The following is a 16,376-nucleotide window of genomic DNA, read 5'->3' as shown; positions in this document are numbered from 1 at the left end:
TGTGAGGGTTTGCACTTCTGCCACAAGGCTCATCTCCACGACTGAGGACACATTACAGCATCTACTGCTACATCTCCCTGGAGTGGGAATTTGTTTGAAAGAAGTCAAGGATGGGGTGTGGAATTTGCTATACGTCCAGTTAGCCCCCCTGCACCAGCTTCGGGATGTCTGTTGGTGTACTCTGAAATAAGTGCTGGGGTTCTGTCGCGTAGTAACACCCTCAGTACGCAAATCTATAAGGTCTCGCCTGTCTCGGTAGTCAGGTTGATGGGCTCTGAGGTCCCCCAAGCTTCTCTTCTGCATCTTGTTTGCTTGTTGTAAAAGAAACTTCTGGAGGCCAGTACAAGCAGAGAAAGTCTCCCTTGACGCTATTGTTTCAGGCAAAAGTCTTGACTCAGGACTTACGGAGACAAGTCTATCATGCCAAATCAGGGGTGAACATTAAAGGCTGACGGAGAAAAGAAATTTGGAGGAAATCAACTGGCATTTGCCAGCCATTCGCAGGCCCAAGTTGTACCTGTATCTGTTCCTTGCAAGCTTCTGTATTTTTTCTGTTTTCTTATTGAATATGTGCACAGATAAAAAAAGAAAGGAAGAGGTATAAAGAAGGAATAAGCATCAGCCACAGAGATTCTAAAGAATCTCGAGAACCTGCATTCCCACCACTGTACATTCAGACTAAATCACTTTAAATTACATTTTGTCTCTAGGTTTTCGTATCAACCCCTTTCTGCAGTATCTCAAGTATTTTTTTTTTCCAGTGGAAACTCTGTAGCCGTTACCGTGACAAAAGTTGAATAGTAACTCACAGCCAATCCAATTCTTTAATTCTGTCTGGTCAATTAATCTAGAATTCCAGTTTTTCTGGTACTCAGAAAAAGGGGGTTTGGCAGCTTTTTTTTGTGGTGTGTGTCTTAACACCACTGAATCCGTCAGCTGATTTGGATCTTTTGCAGAATATTCCTTCTGCTTACCCTGCAGCATTAAAAGTCTCAAGTGTTGATTTTGAAGGATGAGATCTATATTAAATCAAAGTTGCAATATATCTGTCTTATTCTGCCAAAGCTCAGACCTGGAACATACTGTGAAACAGGCACGCAACATGTGGGAGACTGAAAAGTTACTCATGCAGGAAATTTTAAAGCGCTGTGAGATTCATTCCTTCAATGTAAATAACTCATTCTGTAACCACAGTTTCATTATCCTTAATTTTTTTTATATGTAAACTTTCAACAATGAGAATGAACGATTGCCGGAGCTACAGGAACTGTCAGTAGCTCTGGGGCTAAATCGAGGGGCAATGGATTTGTGGGTGTGAGAGTTTTATTTACCCTGTGTCTCAACTTTATCCTATTTGAAAATTCACTTGCTCTTGTGGAAGATGTAATGCACCCAGTGAGATGCAGCGCGGCGTGTTGGGTTTCTACGGCATTTCTGGGGCGCAGCTTCGTGCCGAGGGTGGAAAAAAAAAAAAAAGAAGATCAAGGGCAGGTCTTGGCCCACAGAACCGCACTTAGGCAACCCCTACTCCTTTCAAATTGTGGGAGCTGAGTTAAAGCAACTGATCTTTCATTGTTAAAACACTACCGGTAACTAAGCTGACAAGCAGTTTTAATGATCAAAAGGAAATTAACACAAAATTACGTTATTCTTCCCACGCATGCTGTATAGTCGTGTGTTAGGGAATTGCTGTTCCCAACTCTGAGTACATCAGCGTTGATGAAGCCCATTATTCTGCTCTAGGTTTTTTGACAGCAACTAAAAATGAGAGCACTTGAAACTAAAGCTATGTTTCATGTGTATTAACTTTAACAGAAGTAAGCACCTGGGTTAACTTAAGCATGATTATGACTAGTGTGTATCAGCACTCAATTTCATTTATAAATATCTCTCTCCTCTTGGTCTCAGCAAGCACTTTTGGTTTAAATGAGGTATAACCTGACGTGGAAAATAAAGTGCTTGCAAGTAGCATAGCACTTAGTGTAATATTGCTGTTGCTACAGTGAGTTCAATGAGACAATGAGAAGCAACAATGACGAGTGAAAATGTTGTAAGTCAGGAATGGCCCAGGGATGTATCTCACTGGGGTTGGGTTCTTCGTCTGTTGTTATCTCCTGTCTCCAGATGCCATCCTCGCCTGCCGGCGGTGGAGCGAGGATCTCGGCCCCACTGAAGGCAGGGGAAGGTCTGGCACTGGTGTTAGTGGAACAAGTGTCTCTGGTTGAAGCACTGGTCGCAGACGTGTCCATGGCAGAGCTCAAGTACTCTACCAGGACCACCAGCGTGGTCTCTGGCTCCAGTCCTGGACAACAACCAAACTGCCTTGAAGGGTTCGTGTTTTTGACTGCTGTAGCCGGGTAGTCTCCTGTCCTTGTTTTTAGGCTTTCGCTTTAGAGAAAGTACTGGCCAAAAGCACGTGGCTCCTTGATAATCGCAATTTGCTTTAGCAAGCCCATGAAAACTGTGGCAGCTGCCTCTCACTTTGGCATAACGAAGCTGAGAAGGCAGAGTTGCAGGCTGGACAAAGTGTGAAACCCTGAACGCTCTCCCTGATTTACCCCTCGTGCAGCACTGGAGCAGTTGCATTTCCTCCCCAGAGATCCATTTTGCTGTCAGTGAAGTGTGCGACAAGAGGTCCACAGGTAAAAAAAGCAATATGCCAGACCTTTGCCCCTTTCCAAACTTGGAACTTAAACCAAAACCAACCAACCAACCAAAAAAACCCACCCCTGGTATAAAATAGTGAAATCCTTTTGTTGGGAGAAATATTGCCAGTGGCATCAGCACTGCAGCCCGTTTGGAAAACAGCTTCTTATTCATGCGAAGGTTGCCTCAAAAAGATGGGACAACAGAGACACCCTACTGCAAAGATGTATGGCAACAATAACTTTTCGTTCACACGGAAATTCTTCATTTGCATGTAAAAGGGAGTTATGAAAACAGAATTTCATAGACACGGTTGTTATTTAAAAAGACCTTTGGTAGACGCATGCTTTCTGTTCAGCCTAAAAGACGCTTGCCTTCCTCTGATGTGTTTAAGCTTATGAGTTGAGAATTGCCTAGCAAAGTCTCTTTTTGCTTCATTTTTGAAGTCTCCAACAACGTGTCTCAACAGGGTTAGGAACCCTTACTGTGAAAAAGCTGCACAGTTCAGAAGGAAGAATGAGGCCAGAATATTAGGTGCTACATTTCCATGGTGTTTCAGCCTGAAAGTGGGCAGCAAAAGATGGGACATGATCCTTGTTATCTTACACCTTGGGCAGTGGTTCACACTTGCGCAAGAGAGCGTAAGATGCTAAAGGCAACCTGCGCGCCATGGCCATGTGTGGTGCAAGACAGAGGGTACCCAAGCCAACGGTTTTCAGCATATTGCTACTTGAATTTGGAAGAGTAAGTACAAAACCATCCAAGGCTGAAATAGTACAAAGCAAGTCAGGGCTTCGCATTCATGACTTCTGTTTGACTGCAAAAGGACGCTGCAGGGACATAAGGACGTGGCCTCAGCGCCGCTTGCAGAGTTGGGGGCTGTGTCGTGGATTTGATCAAGTACGAGCAACACATGCATACAATCAGTTTTACAATTTTGCATACTTTACAGCTATTTGAGAGTACAATGAAACTATTATGTAAGCTTCCTATTAGAACATATGTTACTGATTTAAATAACATTCAGGCTTTAAAAGTTTTTGCTTCTGATGTCAGAATTATCTGTACAACCAAACCATTGTGCGCTGACATATGGACCGGCTCATTGTTATCACAGTGTGGCTTGATAAATTCAGCTTGATTTCTGTAGATTAGAGACAAGGTTTGGGTTTTTCTCCTTTATTTTGTAAGACTGTAGTTTGGTCATTCTTTTAAAATCTAAATCTCTCCGATTACCCGTGCGTTTTTTTCAGAGTGACCTTTAAAAATAAATAATATCCGGCATCAATGGCTATTTTAGTGTATTGCTATTGAAGATTTATTCACCAGAAGCATGTGTGCTTTGAGATACCGTTTGCAAGTTCAGTGGATTTAGTGTTTTATTTCTAGGTGAATGATTCGAAACCAGCTTCCAAAAGAAACGATGGGTTTCAGGCTGATGAATGTGTTCAGGGTTGTGCTGTTGTGTTTACTGGGTAGCTTGAGCTCAGTGGAGCTATTCAAGATTTATTGTGGTGAAACCAAGAGCAGGATTTGGCTCTCTAGGTCTGGTCTCCATCCAGTAAAATTTTGGCTAGAGTGAATCATTCCCTGAAGAACAAGGATGTTGAATTAATGGAAGAACACGTTATTATTTCTCAAACTTGTTATTAGGTGTTGTAAGCCAAACTGTTCCTTGCCGCTGTGCTCTTCCCCCCAGTTTGGGGGAGTGATGACAAGATGGGAGCATCAAATTTCATGGGAAAAAATCCTAAATGGTTGTGCACAAGTGGGGAGGGGGTTGCCAAGACCCTCACGGAAACCCAGAGCTGCTTCATGAGTTCCGATCCCTGCAGCAGTGTCTGGAAATAGTCGGGACACAGGTTTCAAACCTTTCAGTTTATTAATATTATTTTTTTTAAATCAATCATAAATGCAAGTTTGTGGGTTCAAGGTGAAACTAGGTGAGTCTACGTTGGTTTCTTGGCACTTTCGGATACTAAAAACATGGTTTTGTATTCTCTGCAGGCAAGTGCGTAGGTGTGCGTGTGGAGTAATTACTCTGGAGGACACTGGTTTGGCAACCTCAGAGGCTGTAATCCTCTGTTTATCACAACCAAAGATATGACGTACGCATTCCCACCCCATGCTCTGTCTCTCTGCTTCAAACCTGACCTGCATGAACCGTAGCAGAAGTGAGCAGGATATATAATTGCTTTGCTTATTAATTCCTTGCCCTTTCTGCAAAGTTCCCGGCTTCCATGTCACTCAGGTCGGGACGCTTGTCCACTGGAATTGAATTATCCGTTGTGTATTTTAATGGGAGCTACGTTTCCTCTACAGTGTCCTCTGGTTCCTTCTATACGCTCTTTGTTGTTTGCACATCACTGGGGCGCTCCTGTGCTGCGTCATACGACCAGCTGCCAGCAGCTTTGTACAATGTCTCATCTTTTTCCTGTTTCAGCTGTCAAACTTCTCAATCATTTTCTCTACCCTATTTTTGGAATAGATGCTGTCGTTTTCTATACTTTTCTATCATGCCTAATAGAGAGGAGTTCTGGTCTCTGACATGTGTCTCATTAATTTTAGTCAATTATTATTTTTGGGGGGGGGGGTGTTTTGTTACACTACGTGTATAATTATAGTGGATTTTCTCTACTACTACCCTGGTAAATTGTTATTAAGGGTTTATTATTATATTAAAATAATTTACCCTGGTAAATTATTATCAGAGTGCAGATTCCCGTTAATTCCATTTCTTGTTAAAAAGTCACGAGATACATCTCCCCGGTTTGGGCTGATCTGACCCTCTACACGTCACATAAATGAAAACACACGCGCGTGCACCCTTGCACGCACACGGCGGTCATGCGTGCTCACACAACTCCTCGCTTTGCTCTGACCTCCTCCCAGGTGGACGTGCCAGATGTGGTAAAGCTGGAAGCACTCCCATCTCTTGCAAGCTCTTAAGTTCTCTTCTTACCAGCCAGAGTATTTCAGCAGTCTTTTCGGAAGTGCAGGTGCACGCACTTGTCAGGAGCAGCTTGCTTTGAGTTATGTTGGTGTTTCACCTTACAGCAGCCGTGCTCTTGGGGGCAATTATCTGTGTAGTAATTAATGAGGGAGTTTTCTCTGATGCTGCAGCGTGATTCACGCAGCTTCCAAAAGACTAGTTTATTAGTTACCGAATAAAATATTTGCAGATGTACTTTGCTGTGGTAACATCTCTGACTGGAGATGACTCGTTACGGACTCAGGAGTAAAGAGCTGCCGGGCCAAAACGTGACTGCGTGACCCAGAATTCCAGGCTCCTCCAGCAGCTAGCACGACCCCAGAGTCAGCAAGGGGAACTTTGTTCCTGGCTTTAACTTGCAGCGAACTTCTGCGGTCGGGGCTGGATGGAGGAAAAAGTCCTTTTGCCTCTTCTCTTCACCGCTGCCCATCTACGGTAGCAGGGGAGGAGGGACAGCAGCCACTTGGTCTCCGTAAGAGCTGGAGTGCTCTTCTTGGGAGGCATGGGGCGAAGATACCTCGGCTTGCTAGCTGCCTTTCCTGAAATAGAGAGCCGATGTGGGCCAAGTGATACCAAACACAGTGCAACAAAGTTCGTGCTTTCTTAGTGTCTTGTTGCATGGGTTAAAGGTGAGCTTGGGACAGCCAACTTTAGCCTTGTGGGAAACCAGTTCCCATTAGCTTCCGTGGTTTTTTCTTTTCTGAAGTGTCTGTGTAAGCAGTTTTTACTAATGAGACCCTCTTACCAAATGTGCCGCAGTTCTGCCTTTTGCAAGTACCCAAGACATGGGATATACAACCTAATTCCTTTGTCTGGAATACTAATACTAATCAACTTTGATTAATTTTAACCTTAAACATGCTACTCCTGACTTGTGCCAAAGAAGTTAGCTGTAGGAGAGTCAGAGCTGCAACCCGTGAATGAAACTGGAATGGATTTGCGTCTATACACTTGGCAGCGTAAATTGTGAAGAGTAAGGTATGTAGGTTTTAGAAGTCATTTAAATTAGTGTCTTCTTCTGATGGTGTCTGCAGTGGGAGAATGCTTGAAGACTCGTTAGCTAATAATTCATGGTGAATACATACTGTGTGTGACTTAGCAGACGGCGTGAGCAGGGACTGACCCCGTTCGTGTGCACTGGGTTTAGCCATAGCCAGCACTGGAACTGAAAACCGTAACACACAGAGGGAAATGCGATTTAACCCTGAGACCCTTTGATCTCTGAGTAGGAGCAGGGGACTGCTTCTTCAAAACGTATGAAGTGATCAAGGTTTTAGCAGTAGAGGGGATAGTTGTTTCTTCTCGGGGCCTTGTGTAAAAACTGCTTGGGAATCAATCCATTGCTTTGTTTTGGCATCCTTTATATTGACAGAGAAACGTTAGGGACAAGCATATTACCAAAAGCTCCACCTGTGGCAAAAGACCTTCAGTTAGCAAGTACACGACAAAGAAAAAATAAAAATAAAATTCGTTAATCATACCTTACCATACCACATGTAAAGTAATCAGGTTAGGATTGTCTTCAGTTTTGCTGGCCTAATAAACAGAGCGTCTATCGGAAACACTTGTTCCAACGATACAAAAATGAGAGTGGCTGCTTTCCTTTACCTATGTTCAGTGGTTTTACAGAAAAGACAATTCTGCACCAAAATTAGCCTAAAATTTGAAAAACTCATCAGTGCTTGAAGTGGGTCATGAAATGAGCAATGTAATTACTTCACATTACTCCTAATGCCATATTTGTGTTGGCCTTGGTTGATGGTAGGTTCTGCTTTTGTAATTTAATTTAATTTCTTTCTTATTATAGGCATGCAGCTTGCAAATCTAATAATAAATTTCTGTAAATATTACTTTGGGAGGCATCTGTTCCTTAAGGAAGCCTTAGAACCGGTGTTTGTTTTATTTATAAAATAGGCAGAACGTAATAGTCCCTGGAAGTTCTTCTGCAAGGCTGGGCACGTGATGACATACACAGCCATTACGATCCTTCAGGTCAGGCAAATCTGAATGAGTACTTGGAAAGAAATGTGTCAAACTTCCATCTTTTTAGGGGCTTATCTGGTCGCAGGTACAGTGACACATGGCAAGTGTTCCCCGTTGCCCTGATAGCTAAGGGACGAGATAAAGTAAGTTTGCAGCAAGTTCGCAGAAGGAACCGTATTGTTTATTCGTGAAGGGAGTTCCTGTGTGCAGGTGGCTTTCTTTATCCTTGTGCCTCTGTGCTAGACAGCGATGTCCTGCGTCAGTACGGCCAAGCTGCCCAGGTGCACAAAATTCGGTGGAGGAGTTGTGGTGTATGTCTGTGGAGGGTTTTCCCCTGTAAGGATGGAAAGAGATGTGTCGTGTGACTGAAATTTTTCTTATTTGCTTTGTTCTGGCCACTAGATCAGCTGCACTGTTTGTACTTCAAAAGCTATAGAACGTTACATAAAGACATTGTATGGTGTATCCGTCGTGAGCTTACTTAAATCCGCAGCATCCAGGGAAAAGAAGATCAGAGGCACCCAATGCCTGGGGCCCCTGCAGTGGTAGAGGATGGATGAAGTGAGATAGGTCTGAATGACGCCCATGGACAAACCATGGCCCAGAAGGCAGAGGGGTGAAAATCCCCGATTTCACCCTAGAAACTCCTATTCAACCCTGCATTTGGCAAATCGCAGTAGAGAGGCATCTGGGGATACTTTTCCATGCATCCATCCTTTATTCAGCCTTGTGCAGTCTCCTTTCTCCTGATGTGGCCCTTCCCAAGTATTCAGATGGTGGAGAAATGACAAAAAACACAGACAAGAATATGCCTGTCCCCATTTGTAAAAGCGCTCCTTCCTGACCCCTTGGACTGGCTGGCTGCACAGGTATCCCTGAAGCAGGCAATTTGACTGTAGGCTTTTTGCTGCAAAGCTGCATCAGAGCTGTGAAGAGGTTCTCCGAGGGCAATGCAAAGCTGCTCTTTGTCCCCGTGGTCCATAAAGAGAAGACATGACTGAGAGAACTGTTACCTTTATTCCAAGATCAGAAATTACCCATGACCATATTCTTTTATCTTCCGCAATTTTCCCTAGTGCATTGAAGTATATATTATTTATTATAATGTATATTATAAAAATGGATATTATAAAAGATAGCTAATCCACAATTTTGAAGTCCAAGAACTATTTAAGAGCTGTTTTAGCTGTTTGGATGTGGTCCTGGGCAACTGGCCCTGCTTGAGCATGGGGGTTGGACAAGATGACCTCCAGGCGTCCCTTCCAATCTGAACCATTACTGTGATTCTGTGAACTCCATGCTGGTCTCTACCTCCTCTGATAAACTGTCCTCATATTTGGTTCCTGGCTGTTTAGTTCTTTATTGTTCAGATAGTCTGATATTACAGCCACAGTAGAGAATTCTGAGCTTTTCGTCAGTTTGGGATTTGATCACAGAATCACAGAATCACTAAGGTTGGAAAAGACCTGTAAGGTCATCAAGTCCAACCGTCAACCCAACCCCACCATGCCCACTCAACCATGTCCCGCAGTGCCACGGCTACATGTTTTTTGAACACCTCCAGTGATGGTGCTCCACCACCTCCCTGGGCAGCCTCTTCCAATGCTTCACCACTCTCTCAGTGAAGAAATTTTTCCTAATATCCAGTCTAAACCTCCCCTGGTGCAACTTGAGGCCATTTCCTCTTGTCCTGTTGCTTGTCACTTGGGAGAAGAGACCAACACCCACCTCACCACAACCTCCTTTCAGGTAGTTGTAGAGAGCGATGAGGTCTCCCCTCACCTCCTCTTCTCCAGACTGAACACCCCCAGCTCCCTCAGCCGCTCCTCATCAGACTTGTGCTCCAGACCCCTCACCAGCTTCGTCGCCCTTCTCCGGACACGCTCCAGCACCTCAGTGTCCTTCTTGGAGTGAGGGGCCCAAAACTGAACACAGGATTCGAGGTGCGGCCTCACCAGTGCCGAATACAAGGGATAAAGCATTGTATTTGTTTTCTGTTTAAGTAGTGGCTTTAAGCAACTTAATGTTACCAAAGATGGAAGGTGGTTAAGCCCCCAATTTGATTTGCCACCATTTTTGCGTTTTGCGTTATCTTTGTATAAGATAATTGTTGCAATGTCAGTGGGACATTACACATGCATGGAGTTAAGCAGGTCAGTATGTGCTTTTCTGGGTTAGGACCAGAAAGTTTGGAATTCATACAAATGATCCCTTATTTATATTTTGCTAGACCTAAAGGGTAGGAAAATAGGATGGAAGGGATTATAATTTTCTGCTGATTCAACAAGCGTTATTTGGCAAGAGTGCTATTCCTTTCAACTGCAAAATCAGAAGAAAGGTAACTCCATAAGAGGACAGAGTGAGACGACTGTGCAATCAGCTCAGATATGTTAATTTGGGTTATACGTGTAGAGCAAATGATGCCAGCATAAGCAAACCTTACTTAATTCTTAGCAATTACTTGCGATTTATGACAGAATTACCGTGTCGGAGCTCTTGAAAGAATCTTAATCCAACTGAACTGGGGTGAAATGTTGTCATGCAAGAACAAAGATGTCTGTGAGAGATAGAAGTAGAGAGGGGTATAATTTTATTCTCCACCTTTGAAGGTGAACATTTTTAATGACATTTCTTGTAAACAACGTGAGATTTGAAGGAAGTAGCAGTGGCCTAGTCTTAGGAAAAAGGAAAGGCAAGTCTTGAGTTCCTTCATCCACTCAAATAGAGCTTGAATTGTTTCTTTTATAAGGGATCTTGGAACCACGTTGTCCCATCTCCACATCCTGTGGATGGCTTGCTGTGGGCTCTCAGATTTAGATGGGATCTCTTCCTTCAGTTCTCTAAAAGTAAGTATAGATATGTCTTGCCAAATGGCAATCTCAAAACTATCTTCAGTGGATACTCTTCTCTTTACTTGTAGTCTTCGTTCTTTTCTGACCTTTTGTTTTTCTAAAGGACTTTGGTTGGATGCTTTGAATTGCATGTGTTAGTTTAAAAGACGCTACAGGATTTTCTTTTTTAAATGAGGTGTAACATTCAGGTCTGATCCTGAAGACGCCTAATGCAGCATAGCATTTGTTGCCATATTAGCCCTAATTATTTAAGGCAGCAACAGCCACACTTGAAAAATGTCCACTTCCATGCTAATTTCATGCTGTGCCATGTAATATTTCAAATATTAGACAACATTTTGCAAATCTTGAGTGTTACTTGTGCAAGCCTGTGGTTTACGTATTTATTCTGTTTACTTCTGCTGAGGAGCTCTACATAGCCTACAACAATATCTCTGACCTCAGCCAGCTGACCTGGTTGGATCACCTTGAGGTTTTGGACCTGGAAGGGAACAATATTGAGGACATCAACCAGATGCGGTACCTGGGACTTTGTTGCAAGCTGAGCCGCCTGACAGTGGTGGGCAACCTTATTTGTCTGAAGCCAAATGCAGAATCTGCAGAGGTGAGGACCTGGTTTGCACATACTGTGTTAATTTTTGGCAGTGCTTTTTTTGTTTGAGTTGGAAATGAGAAATGTTTCTGCATCTTCCTATTGTAGATGCATTTCCCATGTTTCATTTCTGTTGATTTTGTCCTCTCGTGGGTATTGTCTCCAAGATGAGCACAAATGAAATATAAGGAGCCCTAGTAAAGACTCAGGCCTGTTTCCTAGCAATGTGTTCCTTCTTACCTGTGAGAATGGGATTAAATTAGAAATCAGCTGTTCTGATCCATACAGCTGTTCTGTCTTCTCCCAGCTTGCAGTGCAAGCAGGCATCTTAAAGGAAGACCAAGGAGAGCATGGACCCCAGCTGTATGGATCCTTCTAGCCCGGAGGGATCTTGCAGCAGGTTAGAAAGTAGCCAATATTTTTCTTATAAGATGTGCCAGTTGCAATGTCTCATTTAGATATCTGTCTTTGGGCTTTTGCATTTCTTTTGGAGGCTCTTCCGGTCCAACAGCAAGTGCTCCAGGACCACCACGCTCAAAAGCTGAACCCTCAGAAAAACGATGCTTGAGATAACTAGGAAAAGCTGTTGTAGGAACTGCTTGTTGTCCTTTCCCCTGAAAGGTTAAAATGAAATGACCAGAAAGACCTTCAGCAAAAGCTGAAGATACAAATACAATGATTCACCTCTTATGTACTGAAATGATAAAATCATTTCTGCGGAGGTATTTTGTTGAGGGCATGAGATCCTCTGGGTCACAGAGATGAAAACACAGTAATACATGATCTGCTCTGGGTTTCAGCGCACTCAACAAGAAAAGTAAGGGAGATCTCATTCTACATGAACAGTCTCAGAGCTGTATTACTCTCTTTTGCTTTCCCGTGCTTCAAAAAAAAAAGCATTGTTGGGATATAAAAACAAGCATCTTGGCATGTACTGAAAAGGTAACTGGAGGAAAATCAGAGTTTAAAAAACTTGGTCAAATAAGACTGTTCCTCGTTTTGGTCACATAATGTCTAACGCGTATCATCAGATGACAGTTTATGGCCAGCACACAACATACTGTCATCCAGGTCTTTTGGAAGGTCGCAGGCCTGTGCACAGACTCATAGGTATGCAATACACAGCACTCACTAAGGATGGCGTAAGCCCCAACGGCACCGTAAAGAGCCGATAACGCAGGGGTTAGAAAGCAGAGCAGGAGCTGGCGGTGTGACTCCACTGTGGCACGTCCCATTGCTTCGTTGTGCCTTTCAAAGTCGTCATGGCCCTGCCGTTAATTTGCATAAAAGGTTGGGTTTGAGATTTGTCCTGGATTTAGACTTGAAAACTGAGGTGCTATCACTAGAACTCAATCATGTTGTAGGTATGCACATATTTTAAATCCTCACACTTCTTAGATACAGGAGTTAGTAGCATTTTTCAGATGTAATTGTTGGCTTGATCATATCCCTCAGTAAAAGGAGCGACAGAAGATAGTGCTTTAGCTATCAAAATTTTTCTCTCTGGAATCCAAAAGAAAGCATTATACACTTGCCTTTCTGTTTTGAACTGGTAGAAGTATACTTCAGAGACCACGCTTGTAACTATTTATAACCAAAATGATTTCTCCATCAACATTTCTCCCTTACAGAAGATGCAATCATGAGAGGAAAAAACATATTCCTACAGTAAGGAAGCATTGCCTGCTTCTGATGGACTATGCATGCCCGCTTACTCTTTTACTCCCATGGAGACAAATACGACTTCTGACGCTTCTTTATCATAGCTTCCTACCATAAAAATGGTGCGGTATATCCTAACAGCATAGAAAGTCTGTTTCTAGTCCCTTGTTGTTCTTGCTCGACATTGGAGGACGTAGTTTTCACTTGGCATCTTCAGTCCTTAAATGTTCTTCTAATGGAGAAATGTCAGGTTGCCCTTGGTTTGTTTAGCTGAGGAAATCAGTCCTTGGGATGCTGCCGCATGTTGTCACGTAACGGGGGTTCAAAGGGGAGTGGTGGACTGCTCTTCTCCATGCTGAATGGCTGTCTCTACTCCTGCGCAAGTAGTTGCGTTCAAACGCCAGCCAGAATTTGGTGAGGGAGTCTGCACGACGGTGTGTTTTACACTGAAACAGAGGCAGACTGTAAGTTCCCCGTAGTCTCCCATCCAGTCATCCGTCTCGGGAAGCTGCTCAGCCCTGGGGTGGTTACAAAGCCGTCCCTGTCCTCGGCTGCCGAGAGCTTCTCCGTGGGCTTTGTCACTTTCTTGGTTTCAACTGATGTTGCTTGCATTTCTTCAGGGTATAGAAAAGTCACTGAAATACAGGAAAGAATAGATGGGGGCTTACTTTGGTGTGCCCTAGACGGCCGGCTCTGATTCCTCAAGCTCCTTCTTGTAGCCTGGCCCTTGCTACAGCCCTGCCTAAGCTCTCCTATTTATTTGCTTTTAATCTACAGAATGGTCCAGCTAAATTTACTGCTCTTTCTTCAGACGGCCTGTTTGCTCTCTGTAATTTGATTTTCAGATGAGCTCATCTTCCCCTGTTATCTAAACCAAGAGCAACAACCTGATGATAAATTCTGCAGCCTCTGTTGCAGTAACGTAACACGAGTGTAACATGATGCTTCTCTCCAGGAGGACGTGGCTGGAAATTGGCTGTAGCCCAGGCACTGTTCAGAGTACATGCGGTAGGGAGTAGCGTGGCGATTGGTTGACTCATTTTCTAAATTAAGATTAAAGGCTTAGCTAGAGAAATTCAGTGTCTGCCTCTTAACAACAACAAACACACGCTTTATTTGGTGAGTTCCCTCTGCCAGCCTCGGTGCTGCATCGTGCAGAGGAAGGGAGCACGCAGCCAACCGGCTCTCACCGAAAGATTTCTGTTTGTGACAACTCCGTGTTGAATGGGGACTTGGCTTTGTGGGGTTCTCTAATATTGCATGCAATGTCTTGAAGAGCGTAACATTTATCTGGATGAAGCAATTGATTTGTAGGTAGCTGTCCATTCATATTCTGCCACTAGCAGTGCACTCTTGCTTTATACTTTCTTTAAGGAGAAGAGATCGCCATCACTGTTTGCTGCCTTTTGTAATCTGAGACTGTTTTAACCAAAAATATTCCCACTGCAAAGCAGCACAACCCAGTCAGCCTTGAGGTATTGCTAAGTTTTCCCGAAGCCGAAGGTGCCACGTGAAGGAGCACAGTTGTAACTGTTCTGCTCGGAGGTCCCCAGGCATCGGCGTGTGCTCGTGAATCATTTTATAACATGTCAGCTCCACTCACGCATGCAGAAGGGGGCTGCAACCGTGCTTTCCCCCATGGCTGTCTCACTGAGTCCATGTGCTTTGGGAGTGATCGCATGGTTTTTCCAGCACGCAGGAAAGAAAGCCAGGGCCAGTCCAGTTTAGCTTTCCGTGCACTTGCTGGTGGCATGTGACCTCTTGCAGAAGAAAACCTACTTCGAAGTAAGCCATCGCTTCTAACTGTATAACGTCACACACCGAACCCCTGAAGACTGCCCCAGAAAATCAGTGCAGTTCATTCCCTGTAGCGGGTTTATGGGTATGCCTAAAAACACGATCCATGGAAATGCTCTTTCTTTTCCCATCAGCAGGAGTAGCGACACTCATAACACGTTTTCAAGCCTTCCTATCACCTGAGTATTGATGCAGCAACCAGAGAATCGCAAAAGCAGGGAGAGAGGCTGGGTGAATGCTGAGGGTGCCCAGGCTTTCCATGGCCACCAGTGGCCTTCTACACTTTTGTGCATTATACATAATATAACAAAAACAAATGCCGAAGTCATCGGTGGGTAAACAGCAAAGGAGCTTTGGGCGGGGAGCATGTGTTTGCATTGCTCAGGACATGTTCACCATCAATTTGAGTAGAAATTATGTGAGGAGAAAGCACAGTGAAATAAGACTCCTGACCGTATTTATTTCTGTTGAATGAGGTGAATAGGTTTGCCTCGTAGAAGGTGTTTCAGGTTGTATGGCAGTCGTACAAACTGAACACTGCTGGTGGAAGTCTGTTAAATAAACTGTTCAAGTGACCACTTTCTCAATTTCTCCAGGAACCAGATTATAATTACAGAGCTGAAGTAAAAAAACTCATTCCCCACTTGGAGTATTTGGATGAAATACCAGCAAGCCAGACTGCTCTCCTTCCTTCCAAGAAGATGCATGACGATTGGCTAATCATCAAGGAATCCATCAAGGAAGGTGGTTTAGCTGGAGACATTTCATGGTTAGGTACGTCAGGTTTCCCACTGGGGTTCATTTTGCAGGTTATGGTGCTTGAAAAAGAAAATGAAGAGCAAGCTGGCCTCTTCAAAGCCAACATTTAATTATAGCGAAGGGACGAAGGACGTTGTCTTCTTCACTTGGGAAGTGAGGAAGCTGGAATTCAGCACAGCGCAGATTTAAATGAAAGCTCTCCTCAGCTGGGCATCAAGATCAGAAAAATGCAGATGACTTTTAGAGCATCAAGCATATCCAGCAGTAGCTGGAGTCTGTACTTAGCGTTCATTCTGCGTGATGGGGAGAAGCAAAGCTTGGAAAGGAATGTTTCAACAACAGCTGTTCACAGCCCTTTCCGTGGTAGCAGTCAATCCCATGTAACGTGGATGTAGCAGGATTTCCTACTCCAATTTCATAATAGGAAAGGCAATTTGGTCACCACCCCTCAATGGTAGCAACATCCTAGCAACTGAGATTGCGTGATCTCGTAATAGATCCGTTCCATTTTCTTTGCCTCTGTGATTAAGTCCATTACATTCGTTAGTCGAGAACAAATGGTTTGAAAATAAATCTGTTGTCCCCTTGCCTGTAGCCTTTGTTATAGTTCAGATGCCCATGCTTTTACCTATCATGCTACATGCACTTTTCTACGTATCATTCAATATTACAAAGTATTTCCTATAACTGCTCCTGTTGCTTCCCATTAGCGTGGGCAATGCAGTTGGCTTCCCAGCCCCCCCAGCTGTGGTTTGCCTGCCAACTGTACTCCATTAAAAATTTAGTTTGTTTTGGAATAAGTACATACGTTTGTCATTTATTTAATCCCTGTGGGTCCAAATCATTAGTTGTAATAGTAGTTATGGTGGGGAAAAAATCCATTAAAATCTGATCCCTCAGTGATCCTGCTTTGGCAACATCCGCTATGGTTCAGAAAACTAGTTAACAAAGTGGGCTGACAGAAACAGTGGGGACGGAGCACAAAATAGTGAATTTGTGTTGTTTCCTAGTGTAACCAGACTTCCATTCTTGCCCTCAGCTCTAAACTGATGAGCTCCTATGGTCACGTTTAGACAACCCCGTATTTTTTTCT

The 16,376-nt window shown here is 43.7% G+C and overlaps 1 protein-coding gene across 1 annotated transcript in view; it reads left to right on the top strand.

The window, feature by feature from the left end:
* Nucleotides 1-16,376, top strand: part of LRRC56 (leucine rich repeat containing 56) — a 67,330-nt gene that overhangs the window by 40,193 nt on the left and 10,761 nt on the right. Inside the window, exons 5-7 of the mRNA XM_059825859.1 lie at nucleotides 10,371-10,467; nucleotides 10,880-11,077; nucleotides 15,121-15,298. Of these exons, the coding sequence (XP_059681842.1) occupies nucleotides 10,371-10,467; nucleotides 10,880-11,077; nucleotides 15,121-15,298 (473 nt within the window). The remainder of the gene's footprint in view (nucleotides 1-10,370; nucleotides 10,468-10,879; nucleotides 11,078-15,120; nucleotides 15,299-16,376) is intronic.

This window comes from Gavia stellata, chromosome 17 (genome assembly GCF_030936135.1).
Source record: "Gavia stellata isolate bGavSte3 chromosome 17, bGavSte3.hap2, whole genome shotgun sequence".
In the NCBI taxonomy this organism is placed as follows: Eukaryota; Metazoa; Chordata; class Aves; order Gaviiformes; family Gaviidae; genus Gavia; species Gavia stellata.
Note: the sequence above shows the minus strand (reverse complement) of the source record. Positions and strands in the feature narration are given on the sequence as shown.